The following is a 21885-nucleotide window of genomic DNA, read 5'->3' on the forward strand; positions in this document are numbered from 1 at the left end:
ATCTTGGGATCCTGGGATAGAGCCCTGCATCGAGCTCCCTGCTCAGTGGGGAGCCTGCTTCTCTTCCCCTTCTGCTGCTCCCCCTGCTTATGCTCTTGCTCTCTGTCAAATAAATGAATAAAATCTTTTTTAAAAAATGGTTTGGTTTTAAAAAAAGATGGTAAATCTTACATTATATGTATTTTTACCACAATTGAAAAGGACCTAGTATGACTCCGGAACTACGTTAAAAGCTCAGTAAAAGTTTGTTCCTTTTCCTACAACTAACTGAGAAGGCCTCAACATTACTTTTGTGCTATATCTGCCAAAAATGCATAACCTAAATCTAATCATAGGAATCATACAAATTCAAATTGAGGGACTTTCTACAAAATAAGAGGTTACCTCAAAAATGTCAAGGTCAGGGCACCTGGGTGGCTCAGTGGCCGAGCATCTGCCTTTGGCTCAGGTCTGCCTTTGGCTCAGGTCAAGATCCCAGGGTCCTCGGGTCCTGGGATTGAGTCCCACATTGGGCTCCCCACAAGGGGGCCTGCTTTTCCTTCTGCCTATGTCTCTGCCTCTCTGTGTCCCTCGTAAATAAACAAATAAAATCTTTACCAATAAAAAAATGTCAAGGTCAAAGAAGATAAAGGAAGGTTAAGGAATTCTTCTAGATTAAAGAAGACCATTTAGACGACAACTAAATGCAATACATGATCCTCAACTGAATGCTGGACTGGAGGGAAAATACAACTAAGAACATTAGTGATATGATTATCAGCATGGGAATATGAATTATGGATTAAATAAGTTGTATCGATGTTAAACTCCCCGATTTTGAAAATTAAAGTATGGGCATAAAAGAGAAGGTCCTTGCTTTTACAAAATATACATAGTATTTAATGATAAAGGGATATGATGTCTAAAACTTACTCTTGATTGGTTCAAAAAAAGAATATGCATATATACAGAGAATGAGCAAGCAATTATAAGAAAAAATGTAAACAATTATGAATATGACTAAATGTATACAGAAGTTCCTCATTCCATATTTGCAACTATTCTATAAGTTCTATATCTAAATAGACACCAGAAAGAAGTCAGTTCCCATCTTCTCTTATAAATTAAGTAAATGGGCGTATCTCAAAGTTTCTCTAACATAACACTAGCTCCAAAAGATGCTCCACATAAAAGGTGGACTCTGTAGGCAAGGCAAATCAAGACCAGCTGCTCTCTGTGATGCTCCTCTCTCAAAGGACAACACTGTACAAGAATATATTAAAGATGTGGAGATGTCCTGAACTAAAGAAAACTGTTTAATCCAGCATTTCCTGACCTTTTGATAACTAAACCTTGTTTGCCTTAGGATAGTAGTATCAGCAAAATTAGTACTCCAGAGAATGGAAAGCACTGACTAGCTTGTAGTAGCTAACAGTAAGTAAAACAAGCAATTCCAGGCCTTCTGAGCCTGGGCCTCTGAAACAGGACTGCTAGCCTCACATAGTTAGTTGGCTATGAACAAAGTACAAGTTTTCTCAGAGCTAACCACTATCTCTAAAAACTGAGCCTACAACTCTGACTTTGCACTCTACCTGGCAGACCTAACCACCTTAAGCTATGGTACTGTTTAACACAAAAGCAACCAACACAAGGACACCAGAAAAGTATCCTTGCTTTATAAGTATTCTATGTATTATTACATTTATTGTAAGTTATTCATTTCATGCATTACTTTATATCTTACTCCCCTAATAGACTGAACTCTTTGATAAACAAGATCCTTTCTTGCCTTATTGTAATATCCCCAATGCACAATGCCTGACTCACTACAGGTCACCAATAAATATATATTGATTATATACTGAATTAATCAATGAATGATTACCTCTGATCCCAGATAGGATTTGCCTTGTATTAATTCAGGTGCTGCATAAGCAAGACTCCCACAGCACGTCTGCAAATGGTAGTCCTTGTTACCCTGCCAATAAGAAAGAACGAAAGACTTATTAATTACAGCCCTTAAGAAATTAAAACTTTGGGATGTCTGGGTGGCTCAGTGGTTGAGCATCTGCCTTCAGCTCAGGCCATGATCCTGGAGTCCGAGGATTAAGTCTCACATCAGGTTCCCTGCATGGAGGCTGCTTCTCCTGCCTCTGCCTATGTCTCTGCCTCTGTATGTGTGTCTCTTGTGAATAAATAAATAAAATCTTTTTTATAATAAATAAAATCTTTAAAAAATTAAAACCTTGATAAACATTCTTTAAGCACAAGCAAAAAGAAGCTAGACAAAGAATTAGCCCAAATAATAATAGACTCTGCAGCCAACCCAATACCCTGGCTATATGCATGCATGCACATGCAGTTCCCTCTTCTCTGGATTTCCAATACCACTACAACCTGGCATGAACAAAATCCTTTGCCCCTTAGCTTAGTCAAGTCAGGTTCATACTTTCCTAGACATCCATTCACACAGTAATCAGCTTAGCATGCATCCAAGCACCCATGTCTTCCCACCCCCAAGTACTCAAAGAAAAAGCAGTACTTCTTTCCTAGACCCTATCTCTAATACCAAATCTTTACAAATTCATAAGCTTCTCTTTCCTTAGAGAGGAGTCGGCTGCATAGAACAGAGCCTCAGGAGTCTGTTTTCTAGACCCTGCTATAACACAAATCACAGCCTGAACTTCCAGACCTGTGAAAATGAGGATTCTGCTCAACATCCTCTGCTCTCCCACAGACATACTGAGACATAATGAAAATGATACAACTTCCCAGCACATGTATAGTCTTACAACTTGCAAACGACTTGGGAAATTGTGAAAATTCATTTACAACTGCAACCACATGCCCAGAAGTGAACTCCTCAGCAGAAAGCGGAGGCAATCTTCTCCCAGCCAACCCTGCTTTTTTTAGATGGTATCTGTGTGGGTCGAATCTGTGGCAGTCATAAATAAAAGCTAATGGAGTCTGTCACAAACCTTCTCCACTGCCTCCTGTGGAGAACATGACTTAAACCAGTTTATCTGCTTAAAGTATATTTTATCTTTATATGGCTGCCGATCAAAAAAAATGCCTTATAGCATTTGGCTCCCAGACAAGAGGATCCATTGACAATCTCTGAAGAGCTAAGGGAAGGGGAGGAAAATCAGATAGAATCAAACATTCCGCTGAAGGGGCAAAATCTGCTTCCCTTTGCATTTAGCTAATTTTGATTGGGGCAGGAAATAATCCTGGGACTACAAAGGGTTGAGACAGGTCTGCAATTTCAACATTCTTAATGAGTGTAGACAGCTCATTTTAGAGACTGTGAGTGCCATCATTAGAGAACTCAGGAGGAAGCCTCCAACAGGCAGCCACACAGGAGCTCTGCAGACAGCGCAGCTGGAAAGTTCAAAGTCACCTCAAGGTATGCTGGAGAACACCAGTACTTAACTGTGGAGTGCAAATTAAGGAAATATATAACAGTATAAATTTAAAAGTGTATATGGACTTCTTCCTTCTTCTTTTATAAAGAAAGGGGATTGTCTCTCAAAATGTAACTGTAGTTATATAACCATTTGGATAAACAAAGAAAGATTTGCACTAAATTCCCAAAACTCTATTTAAATGAACAAAAGCATCATCTAGTGGCAACATACTCAAACTGCAAACACATGATCAATTCAGCATTCATGTTGTTAATGACCTCACGTCACCTCAGCACTGCAAATTCTCTCACAGCACACCCATGGAGTCATCAGCAGGACCAACCCTGGACCTAGAGCAGTGGTTCTCAATCTTGGCTACATATTAGAACCATCCAGAGAACTTCTAGAAGGGATGAAATTTAACACTCTTAATGGATACACCCAGGCTCAGTAAAGGCTAAGTCATTGCAAGATAACATACTAAGAGGTGCATTTACAAAGGAAATAAATGCATTTTGATTTCTCCACTTACCTTGGGTTTTGCACAGAGACCAAAGTCAATCAGCTTTAATTTATGATATTCATCAAACAACAAATTTTCCTGGGAAAACAAAGATATTTTCATTAACTGTGTACTGATTTCCTTATATCACATCCTACCTCTAGCCATTTCCAAAAACAATTTCTAAATAAGTAAGATTTTTTTTCACATATAGGACATTTATTTCCAGAGAATTTCCCATAGTAAGCTTTTAAATATAAAAAGTAAATGTAGGTATTCAGTAGGAACTTACTCAAAGATTGACAGATTTTGGAGGGAGAAACACTTTATATTATATACTATACAGTATATATATTCGGGACAAAAACAAACATTATACAAAGTATAAAAAAACAAAAGGATGCAAACATAATATATTTTGGTTGGAATTTCAGAGATTTTTTTTTCCTTATCTTTTCCTTTTATTTCAAGAGTTATAAATACTTTTGAAGCAGCATACATTTTTGCACTGTGATTTTTTTGTTGTACAGTTAATGAACTTGAGAATCTGGATGACTGGGATCATCTATTTGGCCTTCCCATTCTTTTGTTTCTTTTTTGATGAATAAAGACTTTCCCAGAATTTGGCCAATAAGGTTATAGACTTCTTGAGCTTTGCATCACACGTTCACAACAAAACAAGCTTGCCATCTTAGATTCTCAACAGAACCTGGAGTATAACAGAACTGGGGTTGGCTGATGACAACAGAGCTATCTAGCTTTTCAACAATAAAGTTACAAATATTTTGCATTTTTCTAAATTCAGTAAATGTACTGCAGAGCTCTGCTTCCATATGATAAGCATTTTCCACTCTCCTAAAACCCTTTGTCACAGGTACATTTTCTGTCTGCAGACCCTGCTGCTGGAGGTTGTGTGTGATGTAGTCCAGGTAGCAGCAAAACCAATAAAGATTTAAGATTGTTTATATTAAACAGCCTGGGAACAATAGAATGAAAATCATTAAAAAAGAATGAAATGACAAGAAGTATAGAAGGGGAAAGAGGAGGAATGTTGATAAATATCCTGCTTCCCCTCAAGACACTTTAGCATAAACCATTTTCTCATTGGTGCCCTGAAGTTCAACTACAAGCAAACACAATGTGTGCCAAATCAAAAGAATGAACTGAAATAAAAGGGCTGGGCATAAACAGGGGGAAGAGGATAGTAACATTGCCATATTTTGTCAATCAATTCTAGCTCCCTGACTCTAATATCAAGTAACATAAAATCCATGTTCACCATCATACATAGTAGTCAGAGCCTACAAACTTAAGAGTATTCACATTTTTATTCTGTGCTTGAAAATTAGTCTGTTTATTCCATTGAATTGTTCCCTTCTGAAGCATAATGGAAATAAAATTAAAGGCAAATGAGGTCAGGAAGAGTATTGAAGGGAAAGTATTTAATGACAATACTCTCAAAGAAAATACTCGAAACTCTTCTTTCCAAGAGATAAAATCCTGAGGTTTATATTCCCCAGCTGATTACAAAGACATTCATAATGCTGTGCATAACTGACAAATACACAGAATGCCAATAATCAAGCACATCCAAAAAAGCCTACTACAGTCAAAAGAAAAAAGGGGGAAAAAAGTGATCCATTATGAGTGAAACAAAAAAAGAAGCCAAGCTAAATCATAAACAAAAAGAACACTTGGAAAACCAGTAATTACTGGTAAATGGTGTTGAACTCTCAGGAGAGTATCTGTGACAGGCACTTACTGGTTTGAGGTCCCTATGAGCATAGCCCTGGCTGTGTACGTAAGCAACTGCAGAAAGTATCTGACGGAAGACAACTCGAGTCTCCTCCTCGGACAGGCGATCCTGGGAAATTATGTAGTCAAAGAGCTCTCCTCCAGGGCAGTACTTCAGCACCAACAAAGACACAGATATTGTTACTACCCAGGAAAATCACTTCAGAGGAATTACAACAGAAAATTATACTTAACTCAGCAATAATTCAACTAAAAGCCAAAGGGAAACCAGGGAAATATACTCTAAAGATCAAACAAATCAACAATTACTACAGGAAAGAGAACAATAGCTCTTGGTCTCAAGCAGTTTTATGACCAGTAAGTAGTAGTAGAACCAACTAACATTGTGATTTTTTTTTAAAGATTTATTTATTCCAGAAACAGTGAGAGCACGAGAGGAAAGGTGGGGGGGCAGAGAGAGAGGGAGAATCTCTATCAGACTCCCCACTGAGTGCAGATCATGACTTGAACGAAAATCAAGAATCAGATATCCAATCAACTGAGCCACCCAGAAACCCCAAAACCCATTCTTTTCTTAATGCATTCATATTTAATGTAATTCCCTAAAATGACAAACAAAAAAACCTAGTAGTATTTTCTTAAAAAATTTTTTAAGGATTTGGGGATCCCTGGGTGGCTCAGCGGTTTAGCGCCTGCCTTCAGCCCAGGGCGTGATCCTGGAGTCCCGGGATTGAGTCCCACATCGGGCTCCCTGCATGGAGCCTGCTTCTCCCTCTGCCTGTGTCTCTGCCTCTCTCTCTCCCTCTGTCTCTCATAAATAAATAAAATCTTAAAAAAAAAAAAAAGAATGTTTAAATAAATAAATAAATAAATAAATAATAAAAAAAATAATGTTTTAAGGATTTTATTTTTAAGTGATCTCTATACCTGATTGGGACTCGAATTCACAACCCTGAGATAAGAGTCATACACTACCGATAGAGGCAGCCAGGCAGCCCCCAGCAGCAATTATTGCTTTTCTACCCTGGAGACCACTAATTCTTCAGTCTGTACCTTAAGGAGCCCAGTTCTACAGAGGTTCCTAATAAGCTGCAGAAGAATAGGTAGCAGAATATAAAGCTCTAAGCTTTCCATTCCTTTTTCTCAAGACTGCCTGTGCTTTTCTGTAGACTGGGGTTTTCATTCAATATTTCATTTCAGGGATCCCTGGGTGGCGCAGCGGTTTAGCGCCTGCCTTTGGCTAAGGGCGTGATCCTGGAGACCCGGGATCGAATCCCACGTCAGGCTCCCGGTGCATGGAGCCTCCTTCTCCCTCTGCCTGTGTCTCTGCCTCTCTCTCTCTGTGTGTGACTATCATAAATAAATTTAAAAATTTTAAAAAATAGGGATCCCTGGGTGGCGCAGCGGTTTGGCGCCTGCCTTTGGCCCGGAGCGCGATCCTGGAGACCCTGGATCGAATCCCACATCGGGTTCCCGGTGCATGGAGCCTGCTTCTCCCTCTGCCTGTGTCTCTGCCTCTCTCTCTCTCTGTGACTATCATAAATAAATAAAAAATTAAAAAAAAAATTTAAAAAATAAATAAATAAAACTTTAAAAAAATATATTTCATTTCACCTTAGCAATATCAGTTATTTTTTTAAAGATCTTATTTATTTATTCATGAGATACACAGAGAGAGGCAGAGACATAGGTAGAGTTCTGGAAAAGCAGGCTCCCTCCGGGGAGCCCGATGTGGGACTCGATCCTGGGATCCCAGGATCACAACCTGAGCTGAAGGCAGATGCTCAACCACTGAGCCACCCAGGTGTCCCAGCAACATCAATTCAAATCACAGATAGCTATAGCCTTTGACCTCATAGTTCCACACTTAGAAAACATTCCTATAGATATACCCTAACGGGGATCCCTGGGTGGCGCAGCGGTTTGGCGCCTGCCTTTGGCCCAGGGCGCGATCCTGGAGACCCGGGATCGAATCCCACGTCGGGCTCCTGGTGCATGGAGCCTGCTTCTCCCTCTGCCTATGTCTCTGCCTCTCTCTCTCTCTGTGTGTGACTATCATAAATAAATAAAAATTTAAAAAAAAAATACACTTTCAAGATCATTCACTGTAACAGCATTGTTTGTAACAACAAAGCCTGGAAACAACCCAAATATGCTCACACTATTTAAATTTCATTATAAAATAGAATTCTAGGGGCTCCTGGGTGGCTCAGTCAGTTAAATATCTGCCTTTGGTTCAGGTCATGATCCCGGGGTCCTAGGATGCAGCCCCGCATGCGGCGCCTTTCTCAATGGGGAGTCTGCTTCTCCCTCTCCCTCTGACCCTCCCACTTGCTTGTATTCTTACTCCCACACTCTCTCTCAAATGAATAAATTTTTTTTTATTTTTTTTTTAATTTTTTTTATTTATTTATGATAGTCACATAGAATGAGAGAGAGAAAGGCAGAGACACAGGCAGAGGGAGAAGCAGGCTCCATGCACCGGGAGCCCGACGTGGGATTCGATCCCGGGTCTCCAGGATCGCGCCCTGGGCCAAAGGCAGGCGCCAAACCGCTGCGCCACCCAGGGATCCCTCAAATGAATAAATTAAAGAATCTTCAAAAAAATGTTTTTTTAAGGGCAGCCTGGGTGGCTCAGCAGTTTAGCACCGCCTTCAGCCCAGGGTGTGATCCTGGAGACCCGTGATCGAGTCCCATGTCGGGCTCCCTGCATGGAGCCTGCCTCTCCCTCTGCCTGTATCTGTGCCTATCTCTGTGTGTCTCTCATGAATAAATAAATAAAATCTTAAAAAAAAAAAAAAAAAGGCATCGGACTCTTGATTTCAGCTCAGGTCATGATCTCAGGGTCCTGGCACTGAGCCCCAAATCAGGCTCCTTGCTCAGCGGAGGTCTGCTTCTCCCTCTGTGCTCACGCTCTCTCTTGCTCACTCTCTTTCAAGTAAATAAATAAAATCTTTAAGAAAAAATAAAATATCATTCACCTAAAAAAATTTTTTTTAATGTCATATGCTTAAAATGTGTGGGAGGGCATGGCAGAGTGGCTGGGTGGCTCAGTCAGTTAAGCGTCTGCCTTCAGCTCAGAACATGATCCCAGGGTCCTGGGATTGAGCCCCACATCAGGCTCCCTATTCAGTGGAGAGTCTGTTTCTCCCTTTTTCTCTCCCTCTGCTTCTCCCCCTGCTTGCTCTCTTTCAAATAAATTTTTTTTAAATGTTAAAAAATAAATAAATAAAACAATCTCCAGTATTAAGTGAAAATAGCAAGGGATAAAACAGTACACTGATGTACTGACTTGTATGCTGAACAAAAGACACCAAACACAAAAATCTTCATAGGTAACATTAATTAATTAATTAATTAATTAATTAATTAATCTAGTGACAAAAATGAAACCATTAATCACTGGTAGTGGTAGTAGTGGGCAGGTGGGATTATAGGGATTAACTTCAAAGGGTCAGGAAGGGGACGCCTGGGTGGCTCAGTGGTTGAGCATCTGCCTTTGGCTCAGGGCGTGATCCTAAAGTCCCGGGATCGAGTCCCACATCAGGCTCCCTGCATGGAGCCTGCTTCTTTCTCTGCCTATGTCTCTGCCTCTCTCTGTGTCTCTCATGAATAACTAAATAAAATATTTTTTTAAATAAATAAAGTTCTACTTATTTAAATAATCTCTACACCCAGTGGAGGGCTTGACCTCACAACCTTAAGATCGAGAGTCACATGGTATAATGAGTGAGCCAGCCAGATGCCTCAATAGTTAATTTTTAAAAATGCTATCCAGTAAGATTTACACAAAGAGCCTATTTTATATTCTCAAATAAAGAAATGCAAAATAAAGTGAAATAAAAACATTAAAAACCTCTATGAATGTACATAAATGGTCTCCAAGCTAAAATATTAAGTGCCAGGGGAAATAAGGTACAGAACATTAGAGTATGTGACCATTTGTGTGACAGAAACTAATACGTCACATGCATATTTATATATATTTATACATAAATATATGCAAACATATATATACACACACAAGCATATAAGATATATGCAGGGATTAAGTACAATTGACCCTTGAACACATGGGTTAAGAGTGCCAACCACCCTGACAGTTGAAAATCTGCATATGTTTTTTTAATCTTTTTTTTTTTAATTTTTTATTTATTTATGATAGTCACACACAGAGAGAGAGAGAGGCAGAGACATAGGCAGAGGGAGAAACAGGCTCCATGCACCGGGAGCCTGACGTGGGATTCGATCCCGGGTCTCCAGGATCGCGCCCTGGGCCAAAGGCAGGCGCTAAACCGCTGCGCCACCCAGGGATCCTGTTTTTTTAATCTTAATTCCAATATAGTTAACATAGTGTTTTATTAGTTTCAGGTGTACAATATAACGATTCAATAATTCAATACATTACTCAGTGCCCATCAGGACAAGTATACTTTTTTTTTTTTTTAAGATTTTATTTGGGGATCCCTGGATGGCTCAGTGGTTTAAAGCCTGTCTTTGGCCCAGGGCATGATCCTGGAGTCCTGGGATCAAGTCCCGCATCAGGCTCCCTGCATGGAACCTGTTTCTCCCTCTGCCTGTGTCTGCCTCTCTCTCTGTGTCTCTCATGAATAAATAAATTAAATATTTTCAAAAAAAATGGTCTTGGATAAAAATCATCTTATTTATTCATGAGAAACAGAGAGAGAGAGAGAGAAAGACAAGGCAGAGGGAGAAGCAGGCTCCATGCAAGGATCCTGATGTGGGACTTGATCAGAGGACTCCGGGATCACCCTGAGCCAAAGGCAGATGCTCAACCCCTGAGCCACCCAGGCATCCCAGGAAAAGTATACTCTTAAACTCCTTTGCCTATTCCACCCATCCCCTCACCTACCTCCCTTCTGGTAACCATCAGTTTGTTCTCCATAGTTAAGAGTGTTTTTGGTTTGTCTCGTTTTTTGTTCATTTGTCTCTTAAATTCCACATATGAGTGAAATCATATGGTATTTGTCTTTCTCTGACTTACTTCACTTAGCATACTACTCTCTAGCTCCATCTATGTTGTAGCAAATGACAAGATTTCATTATATTTTATGGCTGAGTAATATTCCTCTGTGTGTGTGTGTCTTCTTTATCCAATCATTTATCAATACTGCTACCATAATTTGGCTATTGTAATTAATGTTGCAATAAACACTGGAGTACATATATCTTTTCAAATTAGTGTTTTCATATTCTTTGGGTAATCAGTAGTGGAATTACTGATCATATGGTAATTCTATTTTTAATTTTTTGAAATCTGCATATAACTTTTGACCCTCCCTGAAGTTTAACTATAAACAGCCTGTTGACCAAAAGCCTTACCAATAACATAAACTGTCAATTAACACATCTTTTGTGTGTTTTGTGTATAATATACTGTATTCATACAATAAAGTAAGCTAGAAAAAAAGAAAATCATAAGAAAAAGAAAATATAGGGGCACCTGAGTGGCTCTACCTTCTACTGGGGTCATGATCCCAGAATCCCAGGATCAGGCCCTCACATTAGACACCCTTCTCAGCAGAGAGCCTGCTTCTCCCTCTCCCCCTGCTCCTGCTTGCTCTCGCTCACTCTCTCACTCTCAAATAAATAAAATCTTTAAAGAAAATACATTTACAGTATTGCACTGCAAAAAAATCTGTGGGAGGGCACGGCTCAGTGGTTGAGTGTCTGCCTTTGGCTCAGATCATGATCCCAGGACCAAGTCCAGCATCAGGTTCCCTGTAGGAAGCCTGCTTCTTTCCCTCTGCCTATGTCTCTGTTTCTCTGTGTCTCAAATGAATGAATGAATGGATGGATGGATAGATGAATGAATGAATGAATGAATGAATGAATAAATAAATAAATAAATAAATTAATAAATAAATAAATAAATCTTTTTTTTTTTAGGGATCTGTGGGGGCTCCTGGGTGGCTCAGTCAGTGAAGCATCCCACTCTGGATTTCAGCTCAGGTCATGCTGGGTGTGGAGCCTGCTTAAGAATCTTCCTCTCCCTCTGCCTCTCCATGCCCCACCCCACCCTTGGAAGGAAGGAAGGAAGGAAGGAAGGAAGGAAGGAAGGAAGGAAGGAAAGAAGGAAGGAAGGAAAAGAAGGAATCTGTGTATAAATGGGCCCATGCAGTTCAAACCCATGTTGTTCAGGATTAACTGTACATGGAAAATCTATAAGAAACACAAGAAAAGTGACTGAGCCAGAGGAAAGGGAACTGAAGGACTGGGATATGGGAGAGAGAGAGAGTTTTCCTTTTATTATATACTCCTGGGGTGCCTAGGTGGCTCAGTCGGTTAAGCATCTGACTTTGACTCGGGTCAAGATCTCAGGGTCCTGGGATTATTCAACTAAGCCATGCAGGCACCCCAACATTACAAATTTTTAAATGTGCTTTCGAAACAGAGCTAATCTATAAAAATGATATGCAGTTACAAATTAACTGGCTGAGACTAAAGAAAATGAAACAAGAGATGAATGATGGAAGTTCTAAAGACTTTACATTTTGGGCCAAAAAGGACAGCTAAAATTTGAAAGGTCTGATTCATTTAACACATGTATTGAAGAAGACTACCTATGGACAGCGAGTTGAACTGTGTCCCCCAAAAGATATGTGTAAGACCTAACATCTGGTACCAATGAACATAACCTTATTTAGATCTTCGTATATGTGGGATGCCTGGGTGGCAGAGTGGTTGAGTGTCTGCCTTTGGCTTAGGGAGTGATACTGAAGAACCAGGATCGAGTCCCCCATTGGGCTCCCTGCATGGAGCCTACTTCTGTCTGTGTCTCTGCCTCTGTGTGTGTATGTGTGTGTGTGTGTGTGTGTGTATCTCATGAGTAAATAAAGAAAATCTTTTTAAAAATGATCTTTGTAGATGTAATCAAGTCCAGATGAAGTTGTACTGGATCAGAGTGGACCCTAATTCAAGACTATGTTATTACATGAAGATGGAAATCTGGACAAAGACACAGACACACAGATAAGAATATGTCATTTAGGGCAGCCCAGGTGGCTTAGCGGTTTAGTGCCACCGTCAGCCCAGGCTGTGATCCTGGAGACTGGAGACCTGGGATCGAGTCCCACATCAGGTTCCCTACGTGGAGCCTGTTTCTCCCTCTGCCTGTGTCTCTGCCTCTCTCTCTCTCTCTCTCTCTCTCTCTCTCTCTCTGTGTCTCAAATAAATAAATAAATAAATAAATAAATAAATAAATAAATAAATAAATCAGTCAGTCAGTCAGTCAGTCAGTCAGTCAGTCATTGAGAGACAGAGATAGGGATCCCTGGGTGGCACAGCGGTTTGGCGCCTGCCTTTGGCCCAGGGCACGATCCTGGAGACCCGGGATCGAATCCCACATCGGGCTCCCGGTGCATGGAGCCTGCTTCTCCCTCTGCCTATCCTCTCTCTCTCTCTCTGTGACTATCATAAATAAATAAAAAATTAAAAAAAAAAAAAAAAGAGAGACAGAGATAGAGACAGGAGTGCTACAAGCTAAGGAATGAGAGACTATCAATAACTGTCAGAAACTAGGTAGGAAGCACAGAACAGAGTCTCCAGAAGAAACCAACTTTACCCACACCTTGATTTCAGACTTCTAGCTTCCAGAAGTGAGATAATAAATTTCTCTGTTGTTTAAAAAAAAAAATTTTTTTTCTGTTGTTTTAAACCACCAAGTTTGTGGTAGTTTGTTCTGGCAGCCCTAGACTAATAGGCCATATAAAACTGGAGTGGATCCTTCCCTCTAGGAACAAATTCTAACATTCTGATCATTAATCCTAATCCCATTAGGAGTGTCTTAGAGGGATCCCTGGGTGGCGCAGCGGTTTGGCGCCTGCCTTTGGCCCAGGGCGTGATCCTGGAGACCCGGGATCGAGTCCCACGTCGGGCTCCCGGTGCATGGGGCCTGCTTCTCCCTCTGCCTATGTCCCTGTCTCTGCCTCTCTCTCTGTGTGACTATCATAGATAAATAAAAATTAAAAAAAAAAAAAAAGGAGTGTCTTAGAGGGATGCCTGAGTGGCTCAGTGGTTGAACATCTGCCTTTGGCTCGGGGCGTGATCCCAGGGGTCTCGGGATCAAGTCCCACATCGGGCTTTCTGTGGGGAGATGCTTCTCCCTCTGCCTATGTCTTAGTTTCATTCTATGTCTCTCATGAATAAATAGATGAAATCTTAAAAAAAAAAAAAAAGTGTCTTAGCGTGCATTTACAATGAATTTCCAACTTATATATGTCTACTCAATCTAAATTATTATAGACAGAACTCAAACATGTAAGCCACTTAATATTTATTATAATCTTTCAAGTGAAACACACTTTTCACTTAACTATTGATAGAGTATATGGAAATGGTCTGAATATTTGATTTCCCCGCAAAATTGATATGGCGAAATCCTAACCCCCAAAAGATAATGGTACTAGGAGGTGGAGCCTTTGGGAAGTGACTGGGATATGAGGGTGAAGCCCTCCTTAATGGAATTAATGCTCTTATAAATGAGATTCCAGAGAGATCCCTCGGCCCCTCTACCATGAAGGACACAGCAAGAAGGCATCAGCCATCACCCAGGAGAAGGGTCCTCACTTGACCATGCCAGCGCCTTGATCTTGGAATCCCCAGCCTCCAGAACTGTGAAAAATAAACTTCTATTGCTCCTAGGCTCCGCAGCCTGTGATATTTGTTATAGCAGCCCAGTGGACTAAGACGGAGACCAAATACGTTTAGGTCTCTAGACCATACTACTAACCTCAAGAACCATGAATATTTTGTTGGCTGTCTCTAGCACGTGGTAGAGTTGACATATATGCTGATGTCGCAGGTTCTTCAAAGCCTCAATCTCCGTTTTGATCCGAGGCAAATCACTCTGTGACAAAACACATTACATGAACAATAAACCTATTTGGGAAATGCACCAAGCATTGAGAGCAACAACTTTAATGCTGAGTAGCAAAAGCAACCAATGGCCTCAAAACAAACTGTTCAAAAGTACACAAGGATATAACAAAAATTATCTGTATGGACATTTAAAAAAAGCCTTGAAGGTTTTATGAAACCCTCTTTTATGAACTCTTTTATGAAAGAGTAATTTGATGTGGGTCAGTAGTACAAGGTCCAGAAAAATCAAAACAATCTCAGACTCCCTTAGAGGGTTAGCATTCCAAGCAAGGAAAATAACAGAGACACACCTGTGCTGCCATTTAAGCCATATCAGTGTCCCTTAGAAGCATGTGGAGCTAAAAACTGGTGATGTAAGTGAAAAACACACAGGTCTTCACTGTCTCCATCTTTCGACTTTTCCATGGGACAATTTTAAAAACAAGCCAAAAAAGAGAAAACTATAGAAAAAGTATTTTCATAAAAGTAGTAACCAGAACATTTGAGCAAATTCAGGTTTGAATTTACAAAACTAATCTATACATATTTTGAAAATAATTTTAAACTTACCCCTAGTGCATTTTTATCCATGATTTTTATAGCTACCATTTCTCCGGTAAGGATGTGGCAGGCAAGTTTGACCTTTGCAAAGCCACCTGAATATAGGAAAACGTATTATGAAGAGATAAGTAAGAGTAACCTGAAATCATCATCAGAGCAACCCAAGGACTCAGGCACAAATATCTTTCTACATGCTTTTATTTTTTTTAAGATTTTAAGTAATCTCTATACTCAACGAGAGACTAAAATTTACAATCCTGAGATCAAGAGTTTCACACTCCAGCTGAGTCAGACAGGCACCCCTGACATTTGCCTTTTTTTTTTTTTCCGCCATATGCTTTTAAGAAGCTCTATCAATCCATATCCTCCTGGAAATTTGTGGCTCTTTCTTCCTATTGCTTCTAAAGTGCTAGCCATGACCCTAACCTCTCCTGATTCAATGTCTAGCTGAAGATTTTTTTTAACTTTATTTCTTTAATTTATTTATTCATGAGAGACACAGAAACAGAGAGGCAGAGACATAGGCAGAGAGGGAGAAGCAGGCTCCATGCAGGGAGTCCGATGGGGGGTCTTGATCCCAGAACTCCAGGATCACGTCCTGAGCCGAAAGCCACCCAGGCATCCCATATCTTTAACTTCAGATTGAAGAAACAGGAAAACAATTCACTACTTAGAAATCTGCTTCATAATTAACATTGCAATTAAATTTGCTTTATAATTGGGGATCAGCAGGTGGCTCGGCGGTTTGGCACCTGCCTTCCACCTGGGGTGTGATCCTGGTCCCAGGATCGAGTCCCGCAGTCCCGCATCCCGCCATCAGGAACCCTGCATGAGTCCCGCATCCCGCCATCAGGAACCCTGCATGGAGCCTGCTTCTCCCTCTGCCTGTGTCTCTGTCTCTCTCTCTCTGTCTCTCATGAATGAATAAATAAAAATCTTTAAAAAATTTTTTTTGCTTTATAATTAACACCACTAGAATTAAAGTCGCTGAGAAAAAGATAATAGGAAACATCCACTCAGTTTTCGTTTTTGTTTTCCACTCAGTTTTAAAACTGGATCAGAAGCAGGATATTGTTTCAAAACTGTATCAAAAGGTAGATAAATGTCCACAGTCAGTATCTAAAAGAAATTGCCAACTTAACATTTCTAAAAAGAAGCTATAAAAAAAATAAAATAAATAAATAAATAAAGCTATGGTCTTCCCCATCTTAGTAAATGGCAACTCAACATTTCCCAAAAATCTGTAGCCCTTCTCCTTTGTCTCACACCCCACATCCAACCCATCAACAAATCCCATTGGTTCTGGGGCACCTGGGTGGCTCAGTAGTTAAGCGTCTGCCCTGGGCTTAGGTTGTGATCCCCGGGGTCCTGGGATGGAGTTCTGCATGGGCTCCCCACAGGGAGCCTGCTTCTCCCTCTGCCCAAGTCTCTGCCTCTGTCTTTCATAAAGAAATAAAATCTTTAAAAACAAAAACAGGGCAGCCCCGGTGACACAGCGGTTTAGTGCCTCCTGCAGCCCACGGTGTGATCCTGGAGACCCGGGATCGAGTCCCATGTCGGGCTCCCTGCATGGAGCCTGCTTCTCCCACTGCCTGTGTCTCTGCCTCCCTCCCTCTCTCTCTCTCTCTCTCTCTCTCTCTCTCTGTCTCTCATGAATAAATAAATAATAAATAAAATCTTAAAATAAATAAATAAATAAATAAATAAATAAATAAATAAATAAATAAATAAATAAATATTAAAAAAACAAACGAAAACAAAGGGATGCCTGGGTGGCTCAGCTGTTGAACGTCCTCCCTGGGCTCAAGTCGTGTTCCCGGGGTCACAGGATCAAGTCCCACATCGGGCTCTCCACAGAGAGCCTGCTTCTCCCTCTGCCTGTGTCTCTGTCTCTGTGTGTGTGTCTCTCATGAATAAATAAATAAAATTTGAAAAAATAAAAACAAAAACAAATCCCATTGGTTCTGTCTTCAAAACATATCAGTTGTTACCTTGAGGTAAAAGAGGCAGGTACTGACTGGAAAAGTTCTGTCTTGATCTGAACAGGGAACACATACATAAAACTCCATGGAGACGAGTGTACTTTGCATATTGTATTGTGTTGTACCTCAATAAGTTAAAATACACAGACACGTACAGAATCCCATTCACTATATTCACTGCTATCACCCTCATTCAAGTCACCATTATCTCCCGTATCACTCACCTGAATCATTGCAATAACCACCTAACACCTCTCTGCTCCTGCTCCTGCCTTTCCCAGCCCACGTTTTTCACAACTAAGCGGCCAGAGTGATCCTTAAAAACAAAGGTCAGATAGATCACTGCTTGGCTCAAAACTCTCTAGTGACTTTCATTCTAAATGAAATGACCTATAAGGCCTCTCCTACTACTTCCCTCTTTTTTTTTTCTTTTCTTTTTTTAAATATCTTATTTATTTATTCATGAGAGACACAGGCAGAGGGAGAAGCAGGCTCCCTGCGGGGAGCCCATGCGGGATTCGATCCCAGGATCACAACCTGAGCCAAAGACAGACTCTCAACCACTAAGCCAGCCAGGTGCCCCTACTCTCCTCTCTCTTGTTCCACTTTTTCTTTCTAAAGTAGGTTGAAGAATTTTAAAATTAAACTGAAAAGCTCATGACTTCCCAAATACACTATATTCTCAAACAGTTGATCTGTCCTCTGCTTCCAAGAAAAAAAAAAAATTACCTGTCCCAATAGTTTCATATAATTCATAGTATTTGAGAAGTTCATCATAATCTTTCATAGTCCTCCTGGAGGTTTATACAAAATTACAAAAAGAACCTATAAGACAGAAATAGTACATGATCAAAAAATGAACTACTATGAGATTATCTCCTCCACTCTCATAAGTGCACATATAAATATGTCACAGACATATAAATGATACCAAAAAAACTGATTAGCTATATAGTTAAAAAAAAAAAAAAACTGGATCCCTATCTCATACCATATGTAAAAGTCAACTTCAGATCCAGGAAAGACTTATATTTCAAAGATAAACCTTTAAAAAATTTAAAGAATAAAAAAAAATACATTACACATTAAAATTAAGAACTTTTACATGTCTAAAGATATCCTTAAAAAAAAGAAAACCATAAATGTGAGAAATATTTGTAACACTTATAAACCATGGATTTTTATCCAGAATATACTATATACAATATAGAAAGAGACAACCCAAAAGAAAAAAGCAAATGAAATTAAAAGGCATTTCATAAAGAAACACAAGTTACCAATAAAAAAATGTTCAATTTTATTAGTCATCAGGGAAATGCAAATTAAGATTTCAATGATATACAATTTTAAGAAACATACAATGAGTTACATATTTTATTACTATGCTCCACAACTTATATGTGTTACATACACAGTTGATTCTTGAACAATGCAGGGGTTAAGAGCATTGGACTCCCTTGCAGTCAAAAATCCACATAGAACTTTTGACTCCCCCAAAACTTAACAGTCTACTGTTGACAGGAAGCCTCATCAATAACATAGTCAATTAACACTTATTTTATATCCTATATGTATTATATACTTAATTCTTACAATAAAGTAAGCTAGAGAAAAAATGTTATTAAGAAAATTATAGGGATCCCTGGGTGGCACAGTGGTTTAGCGCCTGCCTTTGACCCAGGGTGCGATCCTGGAGACCCAGGATCGAGTCCCACATCGGGCTCCCGGTGCATGGAGCCTGTTTCTCCCTCTGCCTATGTCTCTGCCTCTCTCTCTCTGTGTGTGACTATCATAAAAAAAAAAGAAAAAAGAAAGAAAGAAAGAAAGAAAGAAAGAAAGAAAGAAAGAAAGAAAGAAAGAAAGAAAGAAAGAAAGAAAATTATAAGGAGGGATCCCTGGGTGGCGCAGCAATTTGGCGCCTGCCTTTGGCCCAGGGAGCGATCCTGGAGACCCGGGATCGAATCCCACGTCGGGCTCCCGGTGCATGGAGCCTGCTTCTCCCTCTGCCTATGTCTCTGCCTCTCTCTCTCTCTGTGTGACTATCATAAATAAATAAATAAATAAATAAATAAATAAATAAATAAGTAAATAAATAAATAAATAAATAAATAAATAAATTTGAAAAAAAAAGAAAATTATAGGGAAAGGGGCACCTGGGTGGCTCAGTTGACTAAGCGTCTGACCGTTGGTTTCAGCTCAGGGTTCTGGGATCAAGCCCCAAGTTGGGCTCTGTACTCAACAGGGAGTCTGCTTAAGGATTTTCTCTCTCTGCCCCTCCCCCAGATTCTGTGCACATTCTCTCTAGTAAGTAAAAAAATCTTCAATAAATAAATAAATAAATAAATAAATAAGTGAAATACATTTACAGCACTGTACCATACCCAAAAAAAAAAAATAACTATGTATAAGTGGACTCGTACATCTCAAAACCGTGTTCTTCAACAGTCAACTATATTCTTAAGTATGTATAAATATATATATAGGTGCCTGGGTGGCTCAGAGGTTGAGATCCCGGGGTTCTGGGATCAAGTCCCACATCAGGTTCCCCAGAGGGAGCCTGCTTCTGTCCCTCTGCTCTGTCTCTGCCTCTCTTTCTGTGTCTCTCATGAATAAATAAAATCTTTAAAAAGATAAAATATATATATGCATATACATATGTTAGTTGTAAAAAGGTCTTAGGAAAAAAAATAAAAAAATAAAAAGGTCTTAGGTAGATCTGGTTTGATTTTTGTCAGTTTTAAAATTAAGTAGAATTACAAAAAATCATGGGGATGGGGACACCTGGGTGGCTCAGTGTTTGGGTGTTGCCTTCGGCTCAGGACACGGTCCGGGCGTCCCAGGATCGAGTCCCGTTCAGGCTCCCTGCACGGAGCCTGCTTCTCCCTCTGCCTATGTTTCTGCCTCTCTGTGTGTGTGTGTCTCTCATGAATAAATAAAATATTTTAAAAATAATAATAATAATGGGGATGAGTAGGGCCCTGTTGTGTACATGATACATAAGATCACACAGCTTATGTATCAGCTTTATCTTTTTGTGGAGGATATGCTGTTTAACTAGAGATTAGCAGTATATAGGGCAGAAGTGCTAGTGCAATCACTGTCAATCTTGATTTTCTTTTATTCACTTATCATACAGATGTGTTTACTGAACACCTATGATGTGTCAGACCTGTGTTTTACACTAACTCTAAAACAGAGAAGAAATGCGGTCCCTGCCCTCATGAATCTCACATTCTAGCAGAGAAGACAAAAAGCAAATAAACAGATAATACATAATTAAAAGCTATCATAAATACTGGGAAAGAAATCGGCAATAGTGGTCAGAATGGGTTGCTGAGAAGATACTGTTTAAGCCAAGATCCAATTGAAAGGTTGAAAAGTGAGAAAATCAACCTCAGGTAATGAAATTGGAGGAACTGTTAAAATGATAATGATCCTGGGGCACCTGGGTGGCTCAGCGGTTGGGCATCTACCTTTGGCTCAGGTCGTGATCCCGGGGTCCTGGGATCAAGTCCCCTGTGGCTCTCCACGGGGAGCCTCCTTCTCCCCCTGCCTAGGTCTCTGCCTCTCTCTGTCTCTTATAAACAAATAAAATATTTTTTAAAAAATGATAATGATCCTTAGACTCACCACTATTTTCTCACCAATATCCTCCCACCTCCTGCTTCCTTAAGACACCCACCTGCTGAAAGGCTACAGCTTTTTGACAGTATTCATTCTAAAATTGGTCCTTGCTTCCCTAATCCTTTCTTAAAATCACCAGCACAAGCTCAAATCCTATAAGCCCCTTTTCGGTTCCTAGGGAGTATTATTTCTTAATGGTCTTTGTTCAGTAGGCCTCAACAGAAGTTGTGAGCCCATAAAGGAGAGGAAGGATATTCTAAAAAGAGGGAATTTAGGTGCAAAGATCCCAAGGGAAAAAAAGTCAACATGTACTGAACTAAAACTGCTTTTAGAGGTACCAGCAACTGGAAATGCAGATTTGAAGCTGGGACAACAGATGAGCCACATGGAAAAAAAGAATATTGGTGCTCTCTCTCTCTCATATTACACACAAAATCAATTACAGTTTGTATAAAGACTTAAAAGTGAAAGACAAATCTTTAAAATGTAGACAGCTAAAGTCTTGCCCATACCAGGCCTATAGCCAGGAGTGGAAAAAGGCAAAAAGGAAAAAGAAAAGAAAGAATTAGAAGAATATAGTTTCATGGAAGCCAAGAAGGTAGAAAAAAGTAAAACGAGTAAAAGAAAGTTTCTAGGGGGATCCCTGGGTGGCGCCGCGGTTTAGCGCCTGCCTTTGGCCCAGGGCGCGATCCTGGAGACCCGGGATCAAATCCCACATCAGGCTCCCGGTGCATGGAGCCTGCTTCTCCCTCTGCCTGTGTCTCTGCTTCTCTCTCTCTGTGTGACTATCATATAAATAAATAAAAAGAAAGTATTAAAAAAAAAAAAAGTTTCTAGGGAGTAGATTTCTAAAGTTTTCTAAAAGTGTTCATACATAGGTCAAGTCCTACAGCTTGAGTCTCAGTACTGCAAAGTGGAGCTTTCTTTATGGATAGACATGAGGTGAAAGATCTGTGACCCCACACAGAAATGGCTCCTCTAAGACGCTCTCCTTCCCAGAGGCTAGTGTGGAAGGACAGGACTGGGGGATTTCAACCTTGGGAAGAGAGGCCCCAACACCCCTTAGAAAGCCAAGCAGGAATCAGGAAGCCCAGGCAAGTGAAGGTCACTGAGTCAGGCACAAATAATCTCCCATATAATCCAGCACAGCATATCAGGACCCTAGAGTTCACAAAGGTGTTTGAGGCCAATACCT

The 21885-nt window shown here is 40.1% G+C and overlaps 1 protein-coding gene and 1 pseudogene across 3 annotated transcripts in view; both read right to left on the reverse strand.

Moving 5' to 3' along the window:
- Positions 1 to 21885, reverse strand: part of MELK (maternal embryonic leucine zipper kinase) — a 96599-nt gene that overhangs the window by 71427 nt on the left and 3287 nt on the right. For 2 of the 3 annotated variants that reach the window (XM_055302743.1, XM_055302745.1), the window contains exons 2-7: positions 17796 to 17891; positions 15094 to 15179; positions 14396 to 14512; positions 5651 to 5794; positions 3919 to 3987; positions 1865 to 1957 (exon numbers count right to left, since the gene is read on the reverse strand). In XM_055302743.1, the coding sequence (XP_055158718.1) occupies positions 1865 to 1957; positions 3919 to 3987; positions 5651 to 5794; positions 14396 to 14512; positions 15094 to 15179; positions 17796 to 17853 (567 nt within the window). In that variant the 5' untranslated portion in view covers positions 17854 to 17891. The remainder of the gene's footprint in view (positions 1 to 1864; positions 1958 to 3918; positions 3988 to 5650; positions 5795 to 14395; positions 14513 to 15093; positions 15180 to 17795; positions 17892 to 21885) is intronic. The other variant, XM_055302744.1, reaches the window with a different exon arrangement.
- Positions 4333 to 4826, reverse strand: LOC129494922 (interleukin-1 receptor-associated kinase 1-binding protein 1-like; annotated as a pseudogene).

This window comes from Nyctereutes procyonoides, unplaced genomic scaffold (genome assembly GCF_905146905.1).
Source record: "Nyctereutes procyonoides isolate TBG_1078 unplaced genomic scaffold, NYPRO_anot_genome, whole genome shotgun sequence".
Classification (NCBI taxonomy): Eukaryota; Metazoa; Chordata; class Mammalia; order Carnivora; family Canidae; genus Nyctereutes; species Nyctereutes procyonoides.